Source organism: Bubalus kerabau, chromosome 4 (genome assembly GCF_029407905.1).
Source record: "Bubalus kerabau isolate K-KA32 ecotype Philippines breed swamp buffalo chromosome 4, PCC_UOA_SB_1v2, whole genome shotgun sequence".
In the NCBI taxonomy this organism is placed as follows: domain Eukaryota; kingdom Metazoa; phylum Chordata; class Mammalia; order Artiodactyla; family Bovidae; genus Bubalus; species Bubalus kerabau.
In genome coordinates this window covers 172,394,505-172,421,250 of record NC_073627.1, presented here as the reverse complement: position 1 = coordinate 172,421,250, position 26,746 = coordinate 172,394,505, and the positions used below count along the sequence as shown (strand labels likewise).

The 26,746-nt window shown below is 46.4% G+C and overlaps 1 protein-coding gene across 2 annotated transcripts; it reads right to left on the bottom strand.

Annotated features, from left to right (window-relative positions):
• Positions 1-188: 188 nt before the first annotated feature.
• BSPRY (B-box and SPRY domain containing) lies at positions 189-26,364 on the bottom strand. 2 transcript variants are annotated; one of them, XM_055579395.1, is made up of 7 exons: positions 26,147-26,364; positions 22,395-22,493; positions 13,921-14,151; positions 12,536-12,561; positions 4,782-4,906; positions 3,059-3,273; positions 189-310 (listed from the first exon to the last, which is right to left on the bottom strand). In XM_055579395.1, exons 1-7 carry the CDS (start codon positions 26,351-26,353, stop codon positions 239-241), a joined length of 975 nt encoding a protein of 324 aa, XP_055435370.1. In that variant the 5' UTR covers positions 26,354-26,364; the 3' UTR covers positions 189-238. The 2 variants fall into 2 exon arrangements, with proteins under 2 accessions (XP_055435370.1, XP_055435369.1); XM_055579394.1 differs by lacking the exon at positions 189-310 and having other exon boundaries at positions 2,692-3,273.
• Positions 26,365-26,746: the final 382 nt, after the last annotated feature.

Here is a 26,746-nt window from a genome sequence, read left to right as displayed (position 1 = left end):
GCCTTGAGTGTGCCTTTCAGCCCTGCCCCACCAACCAGCTCCTGGTCTCTGAGAGAATTCATTCATCACACCCGTGTCCCTTTTCCACCGCGAGTCCCCCTCACCTCCAACAAGATTCATGAGGGCCCAAATAGCTTCAGAACCAGCACTTTCAAACTTTCTTTTAGCAGCAGGGCCTTTTGTCATGGGAGTACTTATGTGGAACCCCAACATGCAAAACAGGAAAAGCGAGAAATTGCTAGGGTTGAAGCAGAGGTCCTGGGGTCCTTCTTCCATTCATGAAGTCTCTGTGATTCTCCCCCTGGGAAGCCTAGAGATCAGAGGAGCTTAGTTAGGTAACCAGGACACTAAGCTGAGCTGTGAGGATGCTGCCCTCTAGGACTGCATAGTCTGAAGGGCAAACAATTTAAAAAAAATTCTTAACTGTGCCATGTGGCTTGTGGGATCTTACTTCGTTCCTTGACTACGGATCGAACCCCGGGTCTTCAGAGAATTCCCTGAAGGAAGTTTTAGACAAGGAACACAACAATTGCAGCTGATGTAGGCCTGCAGTGTGTTAAATACTCTGCCAGGGCCTTATGTATGTATACATAACTAGTGGGCCTTGCAAGTGTGACTTCCACCTTACAGATGAGGAGATGGATTTGTGGGTTAGGTAGCCTGCCTGAGTCACAGCTAGTACCTGCAGGAGCTGGGGTTCTCTTTAGGCTGGTCTGACTCCAGAGCCCATTGGCCTGACTTCTAGTAGAAAATGATCTGTGTCACATGAGACATGATGCCGTGGAGATCCAGGGAGAATAGAGAAGATGTCCTAAGGATGGCAGTGTTGAAGGGCACCCTGGTCACAGGGATAGTGGCAGGGTGGGAAAGCACAGGGAACAGGGACTGGAGCTCAACTGGCAGGAGTGCAGGGAAGGGTGGGGGGGGGATCATTGGAGAAATTCCATGTCTCTTCCTGTCTTTCCCCCTTCATGCCTCTCTCTACTTGGTGTTTACTGGACACCTGTGCCCTGTCTAGTGCCAAGTCCAGGGGTACTACAGGTAAAAGGCACAGACAGGCACATACACAGGATATGTCCTCGTGCCAATAGCTGGGGAGAGCTCTGGAGTTGACCCTGAACTGGGAGTGGCCCACAGATGGGCAGACAGATAAGAGGGGCACTCTTGGGAGCAGGCGCATGAACTGTGGACCCAAGGCTGCTGTGGGAAGGTAGATTGGTAGCTGGGGGAGGGGAGAATAGCATGAAGACCTTTAGGTGCCGCATAGAAGAAATGGCTTTGACCTAGGTTTTAAGCAGAGTCTGTGCTCAGGCAAAAACAGGAAGCTCTTCTTAGACTTGGCCAAACCTCTTGTGGATCTGTCTTCTTTGGGCTTAGTGCCAAGGCCAGGTGACTAAACATTAATTTCCAGTTGTCAAGCAGTGAGGACTCAAAGGTCATGAGCTGTGGTTTCAGAGCTGCAAGGGCCTCAGAAGTCATGTCAACTGAAAAAGTTGATTTGACCCACCCAGTGTTTAGTAAATTATTGAATGAACTTCAGAGTGGGGAAGGCCCTGTCCTCCATCTTTGAGCCCAAGAGCCTTACAGGTAAGTTGTAGGTAAGACTGCCTTGGGACGGTGTTCGCAGGTGAAACAAAATGGGAGGACCACTGTTCTCAGTGACCTCCTCAGAGGATAGGAAGGCACTTGACCATGGTCTCAGCAATGCAGGGCCCAGAACCCTGTCCCAGGCCCTTTCAGCTGTGTGTGCTGAGCTCCTGCTTGTATCTGGGAACGTGGTTAGGGGGTGAAGACATTTATTTCCCAGCAAACACAACACTAGATCTGAGCTGGCACCTGGGGGATTTGGCCAATTACCAACAAAGAACACAGAATAAATTTTTCAGTGTTTTAAAGTCTTTAATAATGTACATGTTCTCTAAGGCTGGCCCTCTTATTCCCTTGACTCTTTCTGGTTTGAAGGCCTCACCCTGGTCTCACTATATTAGAGAAGGCATTAGGTGATGGCATGTACAGCTACAGTTGGGAAAGAAGTTCGTCCCTGTGACCACAGGTGGGCACTGGCTGGAGCTCTGCCTAGTCAGGCAGTGTTCCCGATGGGTGTGTTGCAGGCAGGCTACCTGGAGACAGGATCCCCTGAGTCTCCCGAGTATCTAGGTAAAACCTGGGGGAGGACAGAGGCCAGAGTCCTCTGGCCAACAGCAACCTGGCAGGAGTTCTAAATCCCTTCCAGGTTGTCCTTGTGTGCTAGAAAAATATTTTCTCTGTGCCATTTCATGAAAAGGATGGAGAAACACTGAATAGAGGGAATGAAAGAGCTTCAGCCATAAGATTTTCTGCCAGAGGACGGGGTTTCCTGGGGGTAGGAGTTTTCCAGAAGAGCCTACAACATGCATCCGGTCACTTGTCCCTCCATACATCCACCGATCCATCCATCCATCAGTCCATATGTCCACTCACTGATCACGTTTATCACATGCTCACTCTGCACCAGGCACCATGCTGGATGCCAGTGATAAAGGGGCAAATGAGACACCCTCAGAGGAGCAGATGGATGGTGGATTTGGGAAACCAAGCCTCAGGGAGTAGTGGATTCCCCCAGATAACCAGCATTTAATGATTGGACCCATATTCCCCACTAAAGCTGCTCATGCGGCACGGGCAGCATTTGGGAAGAAGACACTGGGTAGAAACGTGGCCTGAAAGGGTGGTGGGGAGGGACACCTGGCCTCCCAGTAGCTGCAGGTCAGTGGACAATGGAAATGGTCTGGTCAGCCACAGCAAAGACCGGGAAGAGGGGCCCAGGGAAAGACGCATGGTGGATGTGGAGCACAGTCCCCGAGGCAGGCTCATAGAACAGTAGCTCCTGTGCCTGCAAGTCCAGCAGCACCCCCAGCTGAGCTGGGCAACGCAGCAGCACCAGGGGCTCGTGCTGCCCGTCGTGTGAGAAACAGAACTCCTGGCCGTAGCGGGAGAAGACCCAGGAGAAGGCATTGCAGCCCAGACGAGAGTCACTGCCAGAACCCTTGCGGGGCAGCTGGCCTAAGGCCACACCCACCTTGTACGCACAACTGTTCTGGACGTTTACCGTCCAGGCGTGCAGCCCAGCCTGGAAAGACATGTCGGCCAGGGCATTGGGCCAGTGGTCAAAGCGCTCTGGGCCATCTGCACAGGCCTTGGACTTCTTGGCATTGAAGGTCAGGGTCCTCCGATCATCTGACAGTTGCAAGAATGGGCTGACCGTCCTCTCATCCATACGCACGTCCTCTGTGCCTGCCAGAAAGAATTCTATGAGTTGCCCAAGGCCCACCCTCAGCCCTGACCTGGTCCTGCCAGGTAGCAAAGGGCTTCCTCACCACTCACTGGGAGGTAAAGCCATTTACTCTCTCTGAGCCTCAGATTTCTCATCTATAAAAGTGGGGATCAGAACAGGACTTATCACAGGGTGGATGTGAGGATCAAATGAGATGATACCTGTAAATTACCAAGCGTTAACAGCGATAGAAATAAGGCCCAGAGAGGAGAAGCGAATTGCCCAAGGTCACATACCAAGTTAGTGGCAGGGGCCAAATGAAGACCCAGCATATTGTTCCTACATTTAGCATTGGCACTGATTGGGCTTCCCTGGTGGCTCAGATGGTAAAGAATCTGCCTGCAATGCGGGAGACCTGGGTTGGGAAGATTCCCCTGGAGAAGGGAATCGCTACTCTAGTATTCTGGCCTGGAGAATTCCATGGACAGGGGAGCCTGGCAGGGTAAAAGTCCATGGGGTTGCAAAGAGTCAAACACAACTGATCAACTTTCATTCACTGATTGTAGTGCACTCTAGTTGGGCATACGCAGTATCCAGATCAGACTTGTCCTAGTGACATGGTTCCTGAAAGCTTGAAAGCATCAGGTATGCAGTTTCCAACAACTAAGTAAATGGGACTGCAGGCAAATCAGGCACCACTGGATTCCAGAATCTAGAAGCTGTAGCTTGTACTAACATTTTAAGGAGAATGTGCGGGGAGGGAGGGTTAGAATTGAGAAGAATTCAATCCCTTAACTTAGCCTTTCTGTGAATTGTGAAAATACTACAACAGGCAGTGTGGAAGCTTCCATTTAGTTTGGGGGAGACCTGCTTTGAGAACCCGCCCAGTGGGGGAATTCCAAGAGGCAGGAATCCACGTCACGTCCACTTCTGCGGCCCGAGTATACAGCACAAGGCTAGACCCACCGCTGGCCTGAGTCAATGTCGAGTGAGTGAGACTAATCCAGGAAGCTCAATTCTTGCTCCAGATGCTCTCCAACTGGCCACATCAATTGCATGTGCCAAATTGCTTCAGTCGTGTTCCGATTCTTTGCGACCCTACGGACTGTAGCTCACCAGGCTTCTCTGTCCATGGAATTCTCCAGGCAAGAATACTGGAGTGGGTTGCCATGCCTTCCTTGAGGGGATCTTCCTGACCCAGGGACCAAACCTGTAACTCTTGCGGCTCCTTAAAGAGAAACTAGGTTTCCAAGAAATAGTACTGAGCTGTTGCAGTAGGGCAGAACATGAGGAGGACATGATTTCTGGGAACAGGATTTATCCCAGACCCAACTACAGAGCAGGCTGGTCTGGAAACAGAGAGGACCTGGCCCAGCTGCCCCAACCCTGTCCAGAACTTAGGCTCCATTGACAAGCCGGCATCCAGCATTACTGGTTGCTCAACCTACGATGCCAGACACACCAGTCCCCAGTGTGACGCAGCAGCAAAGCCCACCCAGACAGGAGCCTGGCTCCAGCAGTTCCTAACCTGAGAGGGATCCGAGAATGGCTGTTGCCCAGAGTTGGGTCAGTAATGGACTCCGAGTGCACTTCTCATTAAAGTTTAACTTTTCCGACTCCTTGGGATCCAAAATGCCCTCTGCTTCCTCGGTCCTTGTGCAGGAAAAAAAAAAGAGATTTAGGGAGGTTCTGGAAACGCATCTGGATCAATACAGGAGGGGGATGGAAGTAAAATCCTCTTCCCATGAGGGTGACAGCAAGAATGGCCAGGGCCCACATAGGAGCCCCCAAAGAGAAGGGGCTGGAGCCAGAAGAGAAAGTGGGCATTTCCTCTATGCCTTGGAGCCTTAATTCCAGCAAGGCACATGGTTTATAGGGAAGGAAATACTTGGTGTCAATGTGTTCTGTGGGGAAAGCAAGTCACCGGTGTCTCTCATGAGTTAGCTGGGAGGAGGACGAAAGCTACAAGGAGGATCTAAGCCTCTTGTACCACGGTCTTTCTTCTCCACCAGCGTGCATAGAGAAAAATCTCGCTTTCCTTCAAAATCTACTGCAGCAAAACCTATTGGTATGGTCAGAAGGTACAGCCATTCCTCTGCTCTTAAATCAAACACCCCTCAGGAGTCACATAAGAAGAAACGATCGGTTATCACCCCAACCATAAAGTAATCATAGCACTTTGCTCCCAATAGCCACGTCTTTTCAGCTCACAGCAGGGACTGGGTTTTGCTGGAAGAGATTTGGGAACACAAGATGCCTAGGAGGGGAGTATTGTCATGTATTTAGCAGCCGGGCTCTAGGCTTGCTGTTTCTATGTAGAATCTCAGGATCTTTGCTCTAACTTGGGAGGCAGTTGTTATTTCATTGGACAGGAAGGAACCGAGATTCAGAGAAAGCACTCAGCTAAAAAGAAGAACCTGGATTTAAGTCTTGCTACTCTGCAGAAACAAAAAAACCCAGACTGGGGTCCAGGCACCATTGTCTTACCCTTGACCTGAAGTGAAGTCTGAAGGGCTGTGAGGCCCTTCAGAGTGAGGATTCACCTTAGGGCCTAGCAGACCTCTGATTTGGCTTCTGAGAAAGAACCTTCCCTCTGCCTCTAATCCTGAAGGTAGCTTTGAGCTCAGGCAGCAAAGAAGCGAGAACACACGCTCTCCTCCCCAGATCTCGTGGCTCTGTCCACAATCAGAGGAGGAGGCTAGAGGGTAAGCACATCTCCTCATGGATGCCAGCTCTTTTTTTTTTTAAGACTGACACTGATTGTCCTGGCTTGAGAGGAGCGAGGTGAACAGAGCCCTAGGAAAGCTGAGAGCAGGCTCTAGTTACAAAGACTCTTTGTGGTTGGGACAAGAAAGGCTCTGTTGCTGTCTTCTCAAGGCACTGAGCCTGACTCTGGAGAAGTCCCAGCCACCAGATGAGGAGGAAAGAGGAGAAGGTGGTGTCAGCAGTGCTGAGTCATCATCAGAGCAAATCTGAGGCCAGTTACAGACACTAGAGTCTAGAGAATCGGCTGGTCTAGCTGCCTCATGCCATGGAAGAGAAAACTCATGACCCCAAATGAGGGGAATGAAATGGGGCTGGCACGCACCAGGGCCAGGACCAGAACACCCGGTCTGTGCAGCATGGCCTTCTGTCATGGCAGACCAGGGCCAAGCTCAGCCACAGACGTGGAAACAACCTTAGGGGCCGACAAACAGGCTTTGAAAACGGTATAATCGTCCCTCCATGTCCTAGGGGGATTGGTCCCAGGACGCCCAGGGGTACTAAAATCCATGGGGCATTCAAATCCTTTGCAGTCAGCTCTCTGTATCTGCAGTTTCCCATCTGCAGATTCAAAAACACTCAAACCCTTGGTTGGTTGAATCTATAGGTGGGGAGCCCATGGAAACGGAGGGCCAACTCTACTTTGAGAGTACACACCCTCAGTCTAGAAGCACAAAGCACTACAAACAAACCCTGAACTCTCCTAATGGGTTTGTCTACCATACTATGGGTTTTGCAACTCAAACAACTGTTCGTGTATTGTAGGACCGAACAAATGAATAGATATATTGCTGTTGCTGGGAGCTACGGTTCTCACTGTGAAAGAAGAACTACATAAAGACAGAATACGGAAAGGCATAGGAAAAACCCTGTGGTGTTTGACCGGAATTAGAAGTTGTGATACAAACTCAGGAATAAAAAAGTTATGTGCACACATACTCCCCATCTCTGCCTGCTGTCCACTGAGAAGGCTTGGAAGCAATGCATCAGTAGCAGGGAACACACCTAAAGCCTAAATCTTGGTTTTTAAATACTCTTCACCACTAAAAGGAACCAAGACTCCCTGGAGAATCAGCTGATTCCAGGGCTGGGGCAGGAAAAGCAGCAGCTGTGCCTAGGATATCTTCTTGTGTCAGAAAGCAAGAAAGTGCTCCAAGAATGATGAAGCGTTGTCAGAAGGACACAGGATCTGGCTTGAAGGGGCTCCTACTGGCCAAATCTGGGACAGTTTGAAGATCAAAATTAATAATAATAGTAATAGATTACAATGCACTGAATAAAACAAGAATCTATGAGTCTATGTTGATACTAAATAAGTGAATGAATAAACAAAGTCCTAGACACAGCAATCAGACAAGAGAAAAAATTAACAGTAAAGGACTCCAAATTAGAAAGGAGAAGTGAAACTGTCACTGTTTGCAGATGACATGATACTATACATTGAAAACCCTAAAGATGCCACCAGAAAACTACTAGAGCTCATCAATGGATTCAGTAAAGTTGCAGGATACAAAATTGACATATAGAAATCTGTTACATTTCTATACACTTGACAGTGAACTATCAGAAAGAGAAATTAAGGGCATAGTCCCATTTGCCATCACATAAAAAGAATAAAATTCTTAAGAGTAAACCTACATAAGGAGGTAAAAGGCCTATACACAGAAAATATAAGACACTGATGAGAGAAATTGAAGATGATACCAACAGTTGGAAAGATACACCATGTTATTGGATTGGAGGAATTAATAGTTAAAATTACCATACTACCCAAAGCAATCTATAAATTCAGTGTAATCCCTATCAAAATACCAAAGGCATTTTTCACAGAACTAGACAAATAACTTTAAAATTTGTATGGAAACACAAAAGACCTCAAATAGCCAAACAATCATGAGAAAGAACAAGGCTGGAGGACTCATGCTCCCTGACTTCAGACTATACTACAAAGCTACAGTAATCAAGACAGAGACAGACACATGGATCAATGGAACAGAATAGAAAGCCTAGAAATAAACCCACATATTTATGGTCAGCTAATCTACGATGAGAAATTTGTTTTCTGTGCACTGAGTCAGGAACCTGTCACTGGCCCTCCACCCAGGTGGGTGTTATCATCCGGGGCTCTGGGAGGTTTTAAGATGAGTAGGACCAGGCTGCTCTATCCTGTCTTTGCCCTGAGCTGTAGAGGTTCACCAAAATCAGATTCTTGGAAAATCCAAGTACATCTAAGCAGTGGAAGGAAGTACTGACCAGAGGATCTGGAGGTTTGGGTTCTAGTCCTGGCAGTGTTGCTGACTGGCTGTGATCTTAGGCAAATATCTATCCCTCTCTGGCTCAGTCTTTCCCCTTGATTAAGGGGTTGATCAGATGATTTGCTAAGACTCTACTGTTTTTCACATTCCCAACAATAGTAATAGCAGTCAAAATAATTGTTTCCTTATCTTGACCTACAAGGCCCTGGGCTTCCCTGGAGGATCCGATGGTAAAGAATCTGCCTGCAATGCAGGAGACCTGGGTTTCATCCCTGGGTTGGGAAGATCCCCTGGAGGAGGGCATGGCAACCAACTCCACTATTCTTGCCTGGAGAATCCCCATGGACAGAGGTGCCTGGCAGGCTACAGTCCATGGTGTCGCAAAGAGTCAGACACGACTGAGCGACTACGCACAACAACAATGATCTACGATGAAGGAAGCAAGAAGATATAACAGAGAAAATACAGTCTCTTCAATAGCGGTGCTGGGAAAACTGGACAGCTACATGTAAAAGAATGAAATTAGAACATTCTCTAACACCATATACTAAAATAAGTTCAAAATGGATTAAAGACCTAAATGGAAGACTAGAAACCAAAAAACACCCAGAAGAAAACATAAGAACACTCTTTGACATAAATTATAGCATTTTTTTGTCTGTTTGTTTTTTGGCCACATTGTGTAGCATGTGGGATATTAGTTCCCCAACAAGGGATCAAACCTGTGAACCCTGTGCTGGAAGCATGGAGTCTTAACCACTGGACTCTCAGAGAAGTTCCATGTAGCAATATTTTTTTGGACCTGTCTCCTAAAGCAAAGGAAGTAAAAACAAAAAAAACAAATGGGGCTTAATTAAACTTAAAAGCTTTTGCACAGCAAAGGAAACTATCAACAAAATGAAAGGACAACCTAATTGGGAGAAAATACTTGCAGATTATATGACCAGTAAGGGGTTAATAGCCAAATATGTAAACAACTCAACATTGAAAAAACAAAAACTCAATTAAAAATGGGGAGAAAGGGAATTCCCTGGAAGTGCAGTGGTTATTCCACACTTCCACTGCAGGGGACTGGGATTCAATCCCTGGTGGGGGAACTAAGATCCCGCAAGCCACATGGTGCAGCCAAACCCTGTCCTCCCAGAGAATAAACAAAAACAAAAATGGGCAGAAGACCTGAATACACATTTTTCCAAAGAGGACATACAGATAGCCAACAGGCACCTGAAAAAATGCTCAGCGTCACTAATCGTCGGGGAAATGCTAGCCAGGACCACAGTAAGCTATCACTCCCAGCGGTCAGAATGACTGTCATCAAAAAGAACACAAATAACAAATGGTGAGGATGTGGGGAAAACAGATTCTCATATACTGTAGTGGGAGTGTAAACTGGTACAGCCACTGTGGAATATGGAGGTTTCTCAAAAAGAAAAAAAAAACCCAACTGAAAACAGTACTACTATATGACCCAGCAACTGTATTACCGGGTCTATACATACATACACACACCCTAAAAGACACATGCACCCCGATGTTCACAGTGGCATTATTTATAACTGCCAAGGTATGTAAGCTTCTCCAGGCCAGAATACTGGAATGGGTAGCCGTTCTCTTCTCCAAGGGATCTTCCCAACCCAAGGATCGAACCCAGGTCTCCTGCATTACGTGCAGATTCTTTACCAGCTGAGCTATAAGGGAAGCCCCATATATATACATACACACACACACAAAAAAACATAATTCAAAAAGACACATGCACTCCAATGTTCACAGCAGCATTACATATAACTGCCAAGATATATAAGATACCTAAATGTCCATCGACAGATGAATGGATAAAGATGTATATATATACATATATATTCAACGCAATATTACTCAGTGTAAAAAAGAAAGAAGTTTTGCCATCTGCAACAATATGAGTGGATTTGGAGGGAATTCTGCCAAGCGAAGTAAGTCAGCTAGAGAAAGAAAAATACTGTATACCACTTATATGTGGAATCTAAAAAAATACAACAAACTAATGGCTATAACAAAAAAAGAAACATAGAGAAATAGAGAACACAGATGTAGAGAACTAGTGGTTACGAATAGAGAGAAGGAAGGAGGGAAGATAGGGGTAGGGGATTAGGAAGTACAAACTATTATGTATAAAAGAAGCAACAAGCCTACATTGTACAACATAGGAAATATTATAGTCAATATTTTATAACACTACAAATGGAGTACAACCTTTAAAAATTGTGAGCCAGTATTTTGTACACTTATATATTATACATCAACTATACTTCAATTTAAACAAACTAATATAATGCTAGATGTCAATTATACTTCAATTAAAAAAGGTAACATCTCTGATAATGGGACAAAATGACATCAGTGCCCCCTGGTATGACAGACAGACTGAGGACATCACGTATGAGATTCTCTTGCCTGAAATGTACAACCTGAACCTAATCATGAGGTAACATTAGATAAACTCAAATTGAGGGATATTCTATAAAACTGTCCTAGACTCTGAAAACGTGTTTAGGGGGGAAAAGGGTGAAGGAAAAATTACAGATTAAGAGATCAGATGGATTGGGTATGGAGGGGATTGGGATTCCAAAGACAATTATTAAGAACATTTTTAGTACAATTGGCAACATTTGAATACAGACTATATATATTAGATAATAGCGTTATGTGGACATGGGATTTCCTGAATTTAATAATTATACTGTGGTATGTAAGAGAATGTCTGTTTTTTGGAGATTCACTTTGAAGTAGGTAATAAGATAAAAACTCATGCTATCTGCAACTAACTCTCAAATAGATCAGAAAAAACAAGTTTTTCTGTATATATACACTAGATAGACAGGAAGAAAGAGACACCAGAAACAGAGAGCAAATGTGGCTAACATATCAATTAGCATTTCTAAGTTTATTATACTACTTTAGCAACTTTTCTATACCTATGAAATATTTCAAAACCAAAAATAAAGAATTTTTAAAGAAATCAGATCAGCTTGATATTGAGGACAGACTGTATTAGAGGAAGATGATGAAGATAAAAGAGAAAAAGATTAGGAGAGGGACTTCCCTGGTGGTCCAGTGGTTAAGATTTCGAGCTCCCAATGCAGAGGGCCCAGGTTCAATCCCTGGTCAGGGAACTAGATCCCACATGCCGCAACCAAGTTTGCATGCTGCAACTAAGACCCAGAACAGCCAAGTAAATAAATTAAAGAAAGAAAAAAAAAAGGGAGAGAGAGACTAGGAGAAGTGTGGAAAAGATCATAAGGAGACAGTAATCTAAATTTAGGAACATCCATACTGCGGAATACTTCACAGACTTCCCAAAAAGTGAAGTAAATCTAAATGTACCAGGATAGATAGCCTGATAAGTTATAAACAAATATGAGGTGATCCCATCTGTGTTTTCAAAACAAAATTTTAAGAGGGGAAAAATCCCCCACACTCTTTTGTAACTAAACACGGGAAAGCCTACAAGACAACACATGTAACTGTTAAAGCTGATCACCACTCAGAAACAGAATTGGGAAGAAGTGATAGAGACATTTTTCATTTTAAATTGTTTTCTACTGGTGAAAATTATTTTTCTCCCATGTACATATGTTTCTATTGATATCTATACTGCTATCTTTATAAAAATAAAGAAGAATGGACTGCGCTCCCCAAGCACACATTGTGTCTGTGAGCTCTGAAATCTCACACACACAGGGTAAGAATTTAATTTCTTTGCCTGGAAAATTATCACGTCTTGGCCACTTCCTCCGGCTCTTGGGTCTCAGAACCTTTCAAGACTTTTCAGAACTCAGGTAGGGCCTGGTGAAATTCTTTTATTACTGCATAATAAAAATAGAATTTTCCTGGTAACGCAGACTTAGATTTCAGATTCTTTCATTACAGAAAGGGGGAATGAAGTAGAGAAGACAGAACTGGGTCAGGTGTCAGCTGTGGGTCCAAGCCCCAGCTCAGGGGCTTAGGCAAGTCCCTTCCCCTCTTTGAGCCTCAGCATTCTAATCTGTAGATGGAGGTGGTGAAACCCTCCCAGCCAGTTGACTGTACATTTTTTTAATAGGATAATGTTTAAGAAAGCCCATGACAAGCCTCAAGCCTGGCTTCAGGGAACCCACTCAGCTGCCCACCCTGAGCTTCCTCCCGGGAGCAGTGGGGCCTGACAGCAATGGACTTGGTAGACTTCAGAGAGGTCAAAGGCCATGGTTTCCGTGACTGCACAAGCAAATACCAGGGCCATACTCACCTCTCAAAAATCTCCTGCTCCTTCTGCTGTGAGAAAAGAAAACAAAGTCAGGCTTGGCATCAGAAACCCAGCAGGTCGTCAAGACTTGACTATAATTAACTCGCATGGAGGGCTCCACGTGGAGAGAAATTCTAGAATAAAAACATCCACTCCTTCTTTAAGACCCTGCACAAGTTTTATGGGTCCTTCTTCACAGACCTCTCCCATCATGCACTCAAAATGAATCCCTCTGTGCCCTGAGCCCCGTGGCAACCTAGGTTTCCCTCAGACTACACTTCCGGACAATCACCTATTTACCCAGCATTTCATCACCCATCAGCTCAATGGACGGCACTCGTTGAATTTTCTGTTGTGACCCTCCCAGCGTTTGGCACAGAATGTGCTCGGCACATGAAAGCTGTGTGACAAAATGAATGCGCGATCTGGGACAGTCGCAGAAACCATGACTGCACAAGAGGGGCAACTTGAACACAACAATGTTGTTCCACATTCTCATTTCTCTGCTTGGCGCATCTACTGAGATGTCACACTGTCACCTTAAAACTGCAGGTACCAGCATGTCTATATAAAATACACTGAAAGAATATGAACCAACATATTAGATTGTGATTTCCGGGTGGTGGGAGTGAGGATGAGCTCTGTATTTGCAGCGGACCTCTTGTCAGTGCAGTGTTCTCTCTGCAAGCTTCTGGACTCTCTCCCTCTCCCCACTTCCTTTTACAAAGCTATGACTCTTGTCTTTGAGACATCAGCTTTTAAGTCGCTTCATTCAGGAAGGCTTCCCTGACTACCACCCCCCTCAAGCCAGGACTGCAGGGGCCCCAGCTCCCAGCAATGCCCCCTACCATAGCACATATCCCTCCGTGTCTTAATTATCAGTTTATATATTCGCCTCTTCTACAAGGCTGTGAGTTGCTGACAGCCATATCCTGTACCTCCACTCTTAGGGCTTTCCAGATGGCTCAAATGGTAGAGTCCTCCTGCAATGCAGGAGACCCGGGTTTGATCCCTGGGTTAGGAAGATCCCCTGAAGAAGGAAATGGCAACCAACTCCTGTATTCTTGCCTGGAGAATTCCATGGACAAAGGAGCCTGGTGGGCTACAGTCCATAGGGTTGCATAGAATCAGACACAGCTGAGCGACTAACAACACACATAGATAACACAATGTTTAGCATACATTAGGCTCTTAGTAAATATTTGCTTACTACTGAAAGAACAGTTACCAGTTGAAAAAAAAAAAATCCCCATACAGTAATATTGTCCTGTCTCATCCTGGTTCCAAATTATCATTTTCCACCCACCTCCTACCAATAAAACACTCTCATTTTCAGACTTTGGCGGAATCTGGTCAACTTGTGGTGTCCTCACCCCCGCCTAACTTACAATCAACTGGAGGTCATCCAGATGAGTGAGCATGTCCACCAGGCTGCCGCGGATGGTGTCCAGCTTCTTCAGCGCCTCGGCCCAGTGTACTCGCTGCGTCAGGATACTCTGGTGGGCCCGCTCCTCTTCGCCATGCACCTGTTCCAGCAACCTCTGCTCCTCGCTCTCGCACAAACTCCTCACCAGACCCAGCCGCTGGATGACCAGTTCCCGAGCTGCGCTGGCCGTGCTCTGACCCGGAATTAAACAAGGAGTTGGGTCCTGGCATAGCCTCAGGCAAGATTAGGAGGGTTGGGGGTCAGCCAGAAGAAGTGCTGAGATTGATTAGCCATGTCTGACATGGGTACAGTAAGGGTAGTAATAGTGCTTAAAACACCCAAGCCCTAAGATTTTCCCAAATGTGGTTCAGGGAAAAGAATGCTGAGATCCAGACATCCAGGCCACAACTCATGGAGCTAAGATGACAGAATGTAAGTGCTGGGCAGGACTCAAAGATCCAGCTGGAATTGCTTGCTTATTTCACAGTTAGGATCCCCAAGTTCAAGAGACCAGGTCAGAGAATCATAGAAATACAGAGCAGAAAGGCCTAAAAAGTCTATCATCAACAGAATGCACACAAACAGTAGTCCAGTTCCTATTTGGACCATGGTGGTGGTTTAGTCGCTAAGTCATGTCCAACTCTTGCAAAGCCATGGATTCCTAGGCTCCTTTGTCCATGGGATTCTCCAGTTAAGAATACTGGAGTGGGTTGCCATTTCCTTCTCCAGGGGATCTTTCCCACCCAGGAATCAAACCCAGGTCTCCTGCACTGCAGGCAGATTTTTTATCAATTGAGCTATGAGGGAAGCATCTATTTGGACCATGTCTGAGGACAAAAAGCTCATTACTTCCCAAATCCGTCCATTCCAATTGCTTCCATGGTAGAATTCTTAATCTGCCACACAAGAGGGCTGAAATAAATTCTAAGTCAATGAATTTAGCATGTGTCCCCTAGCAAATAGCACAGTGCCTGGAAAGGACCAGGTGCTCAAATATTTACTGAATGACTGACAGGAAAAGTTCTTTCCAACTTAAGTCAAAAATCTCTTGGTGGTGCTCACATGCCAAGTCAGTAGCAAAGCAGGGGCTAAAACCCAGTTCTCCCGACTCTCAGTCCAACACTCTTCCCCTCCATCAATGCCACCTGATAACCCATCCTCCCCAATGGCACTGTTGTCTGAAGCTCCTGCACTCTTGCCAGACAACTGAGGGTTAAACTATTTCCCTCATGCCAGAAAGTTGGGGCTCATCAGTGGCTCTCCTTATTTCCTGCCCCTAAAGACCTGCCTTGTACAATGCAGGGGACAGTTAGGCCTGTTTTTCAAAATAGACTGAGACCCACAATGTGCCCCAAGGAGAAGAGAGGTGGCCTGAGTGAATGGCTGAGTGAACCCAGGGGTTCAGATTCCAAGTCCAGTGTCCTTTGGAGGCAACATAACACAGTGGTTAGGAAATGAGGCTGTAGAGACAGCACCTAGGTTTAAATATTAGCTGTTCTATTTACTAACTATGGAACGTTGCTCCTTATCTTCCCTGGGCCTCAGTTTTCTAATCTATCAAATGAAGATACTAATAGTACCAACCTCATAAGGCTACTTTGAGGGTCAAGTGAGACAATATATATAAGAAGAACAAAGCCTGGCACATACATATTTAGTATCATTAGCTCTTGCTCCTCTCTCTAGCCCACCTCAATGCCTTTCCCATGGGTGGGTCTCTGCAGTCCCGTTTGTACTGTATGAACAGGATTAAGAACAGACCCAAGATGCACTAGATATTCCCTGACAAGAAGGCTGCAGTCAATTTCAACATGCTTCTTGAGTCATTCCCAGGGGGGGAAAAAATTTGCTTTCCAAAGATATGCCTGAAGAAACTAAAATCCCTCCTAGACCAAAACACGGGCTTCCCTGGTGGTTCAGACGGTAAAGAACCTGCAATGTGGGAAACCTGGGTTTGGTCCCTGGCTTGGGAAGATCCCCAGAGGAGGGCATGGCAACCCACTCCAGTATTCAATCTTGCCTGGAGACTCCCATGGACAGAGAAGCCTGGTGGGCTACAGTCCACAGGGTTGAAAAGAGTCAGACATGACTGGGTGATTAACACACACACACAGACCAAAACACTGAAATGCTGGAAAAATAGACCAAAGCATCCTTTTAAAGTGAAGCTACTTCTGGCAGCTTAGAAAAGGAAATCCCTTGGAGTCCAAAAGTAGAAAGGAAACTGAAGACCAGCGTAATCAAAAGCTGAGGACTCAACTGGCTGCTCTGAATGGGGCTTGTGATTTACTTTAGAATTGTATACTCATGTAAACCATCACACAAAAACGAAAGTACAATAAAGACCTCTCTGATTAAAAAAAAAAAAAAGGGAAAACTTTTTACGAATAGGAATTATTAAAAGATATGCTTTAAAATGAACCCTGCACACAGCAACTAGAGAAAACCTGTGTGCAGCAACAAAGTCCCAGCATAGTAAAAAAAAAAAAAAAAATTTTTCTAATTAATTAAAAAATTCTTAAGGGGACCAAAAAGAGACCATAAATAGAATATACAACTTTCAAGCTAGCACAGGGAAAAAGAAGGGAGGAGGGGTTGATTAACTCAAAAGAAGGGAGGAAAGGAAGGGAAAAAAGCACAGAAAAAGTGGACTACAGCAGAGGAAGGATAAACTGGGAGGCTGGCATTGACACAGACACACTGCTGTATACACAGCAGATAACTATCAGAACCTACTCTACAGCACAGAGAACTCTGCTCAGTCCTCTATAATGACCTGTATGGGAATGGAATCTAAAAAGAGTGGATTTATGTATATGTACAACTGATTCACTTAGCTGTATAGCAGAAACTAACACAACATTGTAAATCAACTATACTCCAGTAAAAATTAATTTAAAAAAATTGTAAAAGTGGACTACATAGAAAACAGGCTTCCCAGGTGGCTAGTGGTAACCTCCACCTGCCAATGCAGGAGATGCAAAAGACGTGGGTTCAATCCCTGGGTCAGGAAGATCCCCAGAGTAGGAAATGGAAACCAACTCCAGTATTCTTGCCTGGGGAATCCCATGGACAGAGGAACCTGGCAGGCTACAGTCCATCGGGTCACAAAGAGTCAGACACGACTAAGCATACACAGAAAACATAAAATGACAGCCCTAAATCTAAGTATGTCTGTAATCTCAATAGCAATAAACTGATTGAACTCGCTAGTTAAAAGGCAGGGATTATCAGGTTGGACTTTTTTTATAAGTATTTTTTTAACCTTTCTTTAAAATGTTATTTATTTATTTATGACTGTGCTGCATCTTTGTTGCTGTGCGGGCTTTTCTCTCAATGCTGCAGGCAGGGCTCACTGTGCAGTTCACGCTTCTCATTGCAGGGGCTTCCTTCACTGCAGAGCATGGGCTCTAGGGGCGCAGGCTTCAGTAACTGTGGCGCATGGGCTCAATAGTTGCAGTTCCTGGGCTCTAGAGCACAGGCGCAATAGGTGTAGCGCAGGTGATTAATTGCCCCATGGCATGTGGGATCTCCCCAGATAAGGGATCAAACCTGTGTCTCCTGCACTGACAGGCAGAATTCTTTACCACTGAGCCACCAGGGAAGCCCTTGTTGTTGTTGCTAAGTCACTTCAGTCGTGTCCGACTCTGTGTGACCCCACAGACGGCAGCCCACCAGGTTCCCCTATCCCTGGGATTCTCCAGGCAAGAACACTGGAGTGGGTTGCGTTTCCTTCTCCAATGCATGAAAGCGAAAAGTAAAAGTGAAGTCACTCAGTTGTGTCCGACTTAGCGACCCCATGGACTGCAGCCTACCAGGCGCCTCCGTCCATGGGACTTTCCAGGCAAGAGTACTGGAGTGGGGTGCCATTGCCTTCTCCAGGGAAGCCCTAGACTTTTTAAAAAAGGAAACAAAATCCAGTTTCTAAAACACACCTGAAACAACATAAGAAGTTGAAAGTAAAAGAAAAGAAACTGATATATCCAGAAAACACTTGTTGGTCTAGTAATGAGTAAAAGACAAAATAGTCTTGAAGGCAAAAAGGAGTCCTGTTCATAAAATGTCACTGCTACTGCTTCTAAGTCACTTCAGTCGTGTCCAACTCTGTGCAACTCCAGAGACGGCAGCCCACCGGGCTCCCCTGTCCCTGGGATTCTCCAGGCAAGAACACTGGAGTGGGTTGCCATTTCCTTCTCCAATGCATGAAAGTGTAAAGTGAAAGTGAAGTCGCTCAGTCGTGTCCGACTCTTAGCGACCCCATGGACTGCAGCCTACCAGGCTCCTCTGTCCATGGGATTTTCCAGGCAAGAGTACTGTCACTGAAAAGTGACAAAAGGGATGTTTTACCAGGAATATATAACAAATTTAAATATATACACTTAATAAATAGTACCAAGAATATAAAAAGAATTGACAAAATTATAAGGAAAAATAGGCAAATTCACAGCATAGTGTGAAAATGTAAATGCCCTTTGCCAGTAATCAAAAAAATCTGGCAATCAAAAAAATAGTAAATATAGAGAAGATCTGAACTTATTAATAAGCTTAATTATGGACTTCCCTGGAGGTCTGGTGGCTAAAGCTCTGAGATGCCAATGCAGGGGGCACAAATTTGATCCCTAGTCTGGGAACTAAGATACTGATACTAATGTAAAAGGTAAAAACATATATTTGAACATTTTAAAGTATAAATAATTAATAATAAAATAATTAAAAATCTAATAACTCATAGCACAAGAAAAAAGTCATAGTAAAGATTTAAAAATACTTATAACTGAATGAAACTGAAAATACTACATCAAAATTGTGGGATATCCCTCTATCAATACCTAGAAGGAAATATATAGCTTAAATGCTCACTTTGAAAATGAAAAAAGACTAAAATCAATATGCTGTGTTCAACTCGGGAAGTTAACAAACTACAGAGTAAATCCCCAAAAAAATTCAGAAGGAAAAAAATCATAAAGAGGAAATAATAATGGAAAATAGATGCAATCAGAAGGGAAAAGAGAAGCAATCAGAAGCTCTCAGAAGAGAACTGCAACAAGCTCTGCACATCACCTACCCATCTACCTGCTCCTGTGCTCATACACTCTGTCTTCCCTATTTCTGTGGATAAACTGCCTGTACTTTTACCTATGGCCAATACTTCCACTTATTTACTAGCTCCCACCCCCTCTGCTAAACCAATTGTCCCCTTTTCCTGCATCATTAATTTTCCCCTCTCTACTGGGCAATTCCCATCAGCATACACACACAGAGTCATTTCCCGCATCTTAAAAACCAAGCAACAAACATTTGCTTGCTTGTTGATAGCATATCCATCTCTTGATGGCATATCCCCCTCCACTATCATCCCATTTCTCAGCTTCCTTCTACAGCAAAATTTCTCAAGAGTCATCTGTGCCAACTATCTCAAACTGCTCTTTTTCTACTCTCTCTGAAATTCACTCTGATCACACTTTTACCACAATACTCTACCAAACTCCTCTTGTCAGGATCTCCGAGGAGCATGTTACTGAAGAGTCCATTCTCATGTCTCCCCTGACTTGATCTCTCTGCAAAATCTGAACCCACCTCCTTGAAACCTATTGTGGGACACAACACTCTTATTAACTGTTTTATTCCTATTTACCGATTGCTTCCTTCTTGGTCTACTTTGCTTGTTCCTATCTACTCAATCCCCGGTGGCTCAGACGTCTACTCAATGGTTAGATGTCAGAGTGCTCTAGGGCTCAGTCCTTAGACCCCTGCTCTTTTCTATCTGTATTTTACTCACTTAGTGATCTCATCATTTCCCATGACTTTCACTTTATACTCTCACTTATTTAAAAAAAAAAAAAAAAGACAGTGCACTAAGTCGTGTCCGACTCTTGGCGACCCCATGGACTGCAGCCCGCCAGGCTCCTCCGTCCATGGGATTCTCCAGGCAAGAATACTGGAGTGGGTTGCCATTTTCTTCTCCAGGGGATCTTCCCCACCCAGGAATTGAACCAGGTCTCCAGCATTGCAGGCAGATTCTTTACCAACTGAGCTACACAGGAAGCCCCACCCTCACTTATACACTGATACATTTATGTCTCTGGCCCAGCCCTCTCCTAACTTGTGTACCCAGCCATCTACTCAACATCTTAACTTGAATCCCTAATAGTCATCTCCAACCCAACACGTACAAAACTGAACTCTAGTCTCCTCCAACCATCACTCTACACGCAATCCTTCCCCACCTCAGTAAATGGCTGCTCCATCCCTCCAGTTGCTCACATCAAAAACAAAAGTTAACCTGATCCCTCCTCCCTTTCTCTCACAAAGCCTACATCCAATCCATCTGCAAATCCTGCTCTTTCTTCCCTCAGAAAGTATATATTAATATATGCTGCATTTCACCATTCCTACCACAACTCACTCAGGTCCAAACCCCTCTCAACTCTCACCTGGATTAATGCAACACTTCCTCACCAGTCTCCCTGTTTTTACCTTTGCTGCCTATGGTCACTTCTCAACACAGCAGCCACTCCTTTTAAATCTTAAGTCATATCATCTTACTTCTGATAACTTCCTGCCTTCCCCAGATAAAAAGCAAAGTCTCTGTGTGACCCGTGAGGATTCTACCTAGCTCCATGCACTGCTCTCTGACTTCATCTCTTTTGTCTTCTTGTTTACTCTGCTCCAACATGTCAGGTACGCTCCCATCTCAGGGTTTTTGCACTTGCCTTTTCTCTTTTTGGAACACTCTTACCCAGGATATACAGTCCATTCTCTTACCTCTTGGAAATTTTGTACAAATATCAATCTCCTTAATGAGGTGATTCCTGATCACAGCATATGTAATTACAACCCCATCCTCAACATGACCCACCCCCTTCCTGCGTTCTATTTCTCCATAGAGGTTATCACCTTTTGACATAGCATATATTTTATTTGTTATTAGCCCTCTCCACTGGTGGCTCAGCTGGTAAAGAACCTGCCTTCCAGTGCAGGAGTTCAGTCCTTGGGTCGGGAAGATCCTCTGGAGTAGGTAGTGGCAACCTATTCCAGTATTCTTGCCTAGAAAATTCCACGGACAAAGGAACCTAGCAGGCTACAGTCCACAGGGTCACAAAGAGTCAGACATGACTAAATATGCACACACACGCACACACACACACACCCTCCCCTGACTGGAATGTAGGCTTCACGAAAACAAGAATTTTCCTGTTTTGTTCACTGTGGAACGTCTAGCACATAGACTAATTGTGCTTGGTGTGTGGCAGGTGCTTACACAGGTCTGTTAAATAATCAAATAAATGGCAAAAATGTTGTAAGTATTCCCCTCAACATCAGCACCTGCTATGAAAGCTTCTATTTGACACTGCGCTGAGGTCCTAGCCAGTGCAGTTAAGACAAGAAAAAGAGAAAACATCATGCAAAGAGAAGCAGAGATGGACAGAGAAGAGCTGCCTGGACTTCTAGCGGCTTGTTTGTTCCTGCTTCTCATCCCCTTTAGGTTCTGAAAGACTCGTGTATCTAAAATCCAAGAAATTCTGTTTTGCTTATGCTATCAGTAGTTCAACTGGACTCTATTCCTTGCGATCAAAATCATTTATTTTTTGACTAAAATAGTGCCACGTCTGCTCCATGTACTTTAGGGGAAGGAGGGCAGGGGTGTGCAGGAAGAAACTCATAGCCCCTGCCCTTGAAGGGCACACTTGAGACTAAGAGGCAGCAGCGGCAATGCATCAACTGAATAAAGGGTGGGCAGTGAGGCGCTGTGGGCCTCCCAGGTGGCACTAGAGGTAAAGGACTTACCTGCCAATGCAGGACATGCAAGAGACACAGGTTCGATCCCTGGGTCAGAAAGATCTCTTGGAGGGGGGCATGGCAATCCACTCCAGTATTCTTTCCTGGAGAGTCTTATGGATAAAGGAACCATGGTGGGCTACAGTCCATCGAGTTGGACACGACTTGGCAGGCATGCACTAGTGAGGTGCTGCAGAGGGATCACCTGGGAGTCAAACGATCCAGCTTATAGAACTGACTCTGTGAGTCAGTTAACCTCTTCGGGACCCATTTCTCCGTCTGTAAACAGAGATGTTACTACCACCTACTGCCTAAGACTGTCATAAAGAATGTGCAATGTAAAAGCCATTGGTTATTTTATAATACTGGGGCTGAGCACAAAATAATTAAAATGATAGAAGACTCATCTGATCTTTTACCTGAAGAAAGTTATTTTTAAATCAGTCTTTGCATCAAATGCATTCTAGGAACAACCCACTCTGCCCAGACGTAAAACCAAGAAAGAGGAAACCATCCTTCCTGAGCATCCAGCTTTGTCAGTAGCACAATGGGTCTAGGAGGTTGGGAAGGAACTCTAGACTGGTTCAAGCCCCTAAGGCTGAGAGCTTATCCTAGGAGGCGGGCCAGAGGAGAGGGGGAAGGGGGAAAATTACCTACCACTGCTCTCTGGTTCTTCCCTGGCAGGACGTCAGCCACATATTTGGTGATGGTAGCACTCTGTAACTGCAGCCTCTCACACTGGTCCACAATCTTGTTCTGCAACACAGATGACATCCATGGTATTTGGATCCACAGTTGGTCCATTCTCTCCATTCCAGTGATTTTTTTTTTCCCTTTTACCCCACCTCAGCCACCTATTCCCATGGTCGTATCTCGGAACTCATCATTATTGAAAACTATGCCACTTCCAAAATCTTCAAGGATCCCACATCCTCCCCACCACTCTCCATCCTAGATCACACACTCTAGAATCTCCATTCCAACAATCCTTCAGCTTAGATGGAGTCACCAGTACATTAGTCTTAGCACTTTTCACTGTCCATCATCCCTTTTTGTGGCCTTGCTTCCCTCTTGATCCTCAAATCCCATGGCCCATCATAAGCACTTTCTTACATACACTCACTCTTCCTTCATATCCAGCCCCCTAACTGTCCACACCTGCAACTGAGCACAAAAACATGGCTTCCTAAGCTGCTCTTCCCCAAGGAATCCCCATTCATTAACAGTACTTCCAAGCATCAATCTTGCTACCCAGACCAAAACTCCAGGAGTTACTCTCCAACCCCACATCTAATCCATCAGTGAGTCCTACCAGCCTCTTCTCTGAAGTCTCTCTCTCTCTCTTCTGGCCACTTACGGTCACCTTTACTTCTGCTGTTCAACCCAGATCACCATGATCTCCCACAGGAACTGCTGATAGAGTCTCCTAACAGGGCCTTTATTCTTGACCACCTCCCCAGCTTCCTCGTTAGCCATTGCCACCTTTGGTAAGGAAATCAGATCAAGTCACATCCCAGCTCAAAACCCTCTCATGGCTTTCCAATGCACCCACAGTGAGACTGTAACCAACAAGGCCCTACCTGATGGGACTCTGCCTTTCTGTCCAATGTCCTCCTACTAGTCCGGCCTTCTTAAAGTGAAGTGAAGTGAAGTCGCTCAGTCGTGCCCGACTCTTTGCGACCCTGTGGACAGTAGCCTGCACCAAGCTCCTCCGTCCATGGGATTTTCAAGGCAAGAGTACTGGAGTGGATTGCCATTTCTTCTCCTACTCTGGCCTTCTTACTGTTCCATAAATACACTAAACCTGTCCCGACCTCAGTGCCTTTGCACCTGTTGCTCCTTCTGTCTCCCATTTATGTCTTGTTCCTCGACTCCAAGGAGCCTTAAGCCTTCCCTGACCATCGCACACCTCATATCATTACTTTTTTTTCTCCCTTGCACTTATCACTCCCTGACTGTATATCATGAGTCTGTTTACTTCTTTGGTAGCTGTTGTCCCCTACAGGAACATAAGCATCATGACTTTAACTTGTTCTCTATGTCCTACTACCTAGAAGAGAGTTTCTATACATAGAAGGCCCTGAATAAATATTCAGTATTTGTTGAATGAATGAACACCCACTTCCTTGGCCACAAGAGTTTCAGCAGTTCACTGCTCCCAAAGCTGTGAGCATTGGCCCTGAGACCAGGAGAGAGTTTTAGAAATGAAGACACGGAGGCCCACAGAGAAGTGACTTGCCCGTGGAGACAGCCAGGTCCCAGCTTTGCCACTCCACTTCTCCAGGTAACAGCTGGAGCACTTCCAAGCAGCAGCTCTGCCACCATTTCCCCTAAGAGCTTTGCCCCAGTTCCATCTGCCAAGGGCCACTCAACTGTCTTTTCCAGGCAGTCCTTGTAAATCCTTCCCTCCACAACCAGGACTCAGTCTTACACTTCACTGGCCCAAACACCAAGTTAAAGAAATGATTTGACTGGAAGAAAGCTGTGGCCACCACACACCACAGGACTGAGGGAAGTGAGACTAGCTTCTGAAAAGCTACAGGGCAGGTATCCAGAAGGTAACAGAGAGGTTGCTGAGCTGGCCTTGTTTTTGTCCAGTTTAGTAACAATCTTGCCCTGGGGCAAAATTTCTTTGATTGGCCAGTGGGACAGGAAAGTCTGCAAAGAACCCACAGTTTACTCAAAATTGGAGGCAGGGGGCTTCCCCTGTGGCTCAGTGGTGAAGAGTCTGCCTGCCCGTGCAAGAGACTCCGGTTTGATCCCTGGTCCGAGAGGATCCTGCATGCCTCGGAGCAGCTAAGCCTGTGTGCCACAGCCATTGAGCCTGTGCTCTGGAGCCCAGAAGCCACAACTACTGAGCCCATGTGCCCTGAAGCCTGTGCTTTGCAACAGAGGCGGCCACTGCCATGAGAGGCCCACACACCACAACTAGAGAATAGCCCCCACTTGCCACCAACAGAGAAAAACCTGGGCAGCAACAAAGACCCAGCACAGCTAAAAATAATTTTTTTTAAAAAATTGGAAGGAGAGAAGGCAAGACACATGCCCTCCAGGCAAATAAGATGAATATGCTAGGGGCCTTTGGAGGGCTCAGGGAAAGCCCCCTGCCCCGCGCAGAGTCCATTCCAAAGCAAATAGCAGGCTTGCTCCTCTGGTCCAGGCTTCAACCCCTTCTACCACTCAGATTCAGCCCTGATGGCAACTTTTTAAAAAAGGTCTTATTAAGTTCTCACTCCCATTAGCATCACTTCCTCCCTCCAACCACTGACGCAAAGAGGTGGTTTTTCTCTGGCCTAGTCAACGACTCCTCTGGTCCAGCCCCTGAACATTTGGAACCCTGAGAAAGTTATTCCCCTGTTCTGGGCTTCAGCTAGCTCCCTCATCTATTAAAGATAGGTAGGACCAAACCTTCAAAGGTCTGGATGGGATGAGATGATGGCTATTTAAGCGCTTTGGAACTTGCAAAGTTTCTATCCATCGTGCCAGTTCACTATACCACATTATCCAAGCTTATTTTCATCATCACCAACTTGGTGGTCCTACTTGTTACCCACCAGGAGCTTTTCAAGTGCTGTTGGATAACTGAATCCCTCTGCCCAGCACCCTGTCAGGTGTGTGTGTAACAGTCCAGTCTGAGTCCTCAGGCATCACAGCTGCGCAGACCTCCAGGGAGAGGTTGGGAGAATCAAGCAGGTTAATCAAATTGCAAAGAAACCCCCAGGGACCAAAGGTGGGGTGGAAGGAGATAGTAAGCCCCATGGTGACTTGACTCTCCAATCTCAGCAGCTCAGGGGAGGTTGGTGGCAGGAAGCCAAGCTGGAGGCGGAGGTGAGAAAGAAAGCCTAAGTGAAGGGTTCCAGTAGGAACCTCCTGACATCCTCCCCGCCCCCTCCGTTTACCTAAGTGAAACCGGCTTCAAGTACAGTCCAGGCCAATCCTGAAAGGGAAGAGAAGTCACCTCACCAGGAAGGCTGAAGGGAGGATGAGGGGAGGAGCTTTAAGTCGAGGGGCTAGGAAACAAGGAGAGACCGAGTTTTATCAAGTTTCCAAAGGGGCGGTGGCCGGGGAACGCCTTGTCCCGGGCACCTAGAGCAGCGGAGCCCTTCACTGCCCAAAGGCAGCCCCACCGAGCAACACGTTTAACAAATGCCTCCAAACTATAAATGAGGACACTGAGGCTCAGAGATTACAAGACTCACAGGGAGGACCTGATGGAGGTGGGACTCGAACTCGGGTCAGCTGGACTCCAGAAGCCACACCCTCAACCGCCTCGCTTTACAGCCGGTGCCTCTCGCGGAGCCACGACTCCCCGACCCGCTGCCGGGCGCCTGCCGGGGCTCAGCGCCTCCCCCCACACGGCGCCCCCTTCTTCCGGAGCCCGCCGCCTGCCGGCGCCCACGCCCGCTCACCCGCAGCTCTTCCGCGCGCTTCTCGGCCCGGCGGATGCGGTGCCCCCGGCAGCGGCCGCCCAGCCCCGTGCAGGCGGCGCACACGAGCCGTCGCTCGGAACAGCAGAACCAGTTGAGAGCCTGGCCGTGTTCGGGGCAGAGCGGCCCTGGCTCGGACCCCGGCTCCGGCCCCGGCCCCGGCCCCTGCCCAGCGCCCTCCGCGGACATGGCCGAGCGCCGGGTGCCGAGCGCTCCACCTGTCGCAGGTGGCGGCTGGGCGGGGCTTCCCTGGCTCCGCCCCCCGGGCCCCGCAGAGCGCCCAGCGCACCCGGCGCGCCCAGGCCGCGCCGCTTCCTCCCACCCCGCTCCCGTTGCCGGGTGGGCGCCCGCCCCACACCCCGCCCCAACCCGGACCAGATCCCGCCCGCTTTAACAATCTTCTTTATGTTTTACTGAATCGTGTTTTATCGCGTGTTTGTTTTGTAATAAACATAAAACACATTAACGTGACTGTAGGAAGTTCAGTACTGTTAATTGAGCACTTACTAAGTGCCAGAGTTTTGCTGAGCGCTTTACAAGCATCCCATCATGTAATACCCCAACAACTCTTTTTGACAGGCA

Excerpts from the sequence above, each read along its gene's own strand:
- BSPRY (XM_055579394.1), bottom strand. The coding sequence starts at position 26,353 with ATGTCCGCGGAGGGCGCTGGGCAGGGGCCGGGGCCGGGGCCGGAGCCG. Across the intron at positions 12,562-13,920 it reads TGGATGACCTCCAGTTGATT|CAGAAGGAGCAGGAGATTTT; the intron begins GTAAGTTAGGCG and ends CTTTTCTCACAG. Across the intron at positions 4,907-12,535 it reads GAGCAGGAGATTTTTGAGAG|GACCGAGGAAGCAGAGGGCA; the intron begins GTGAGTATGGCC and ends TTCCTGCACAAG.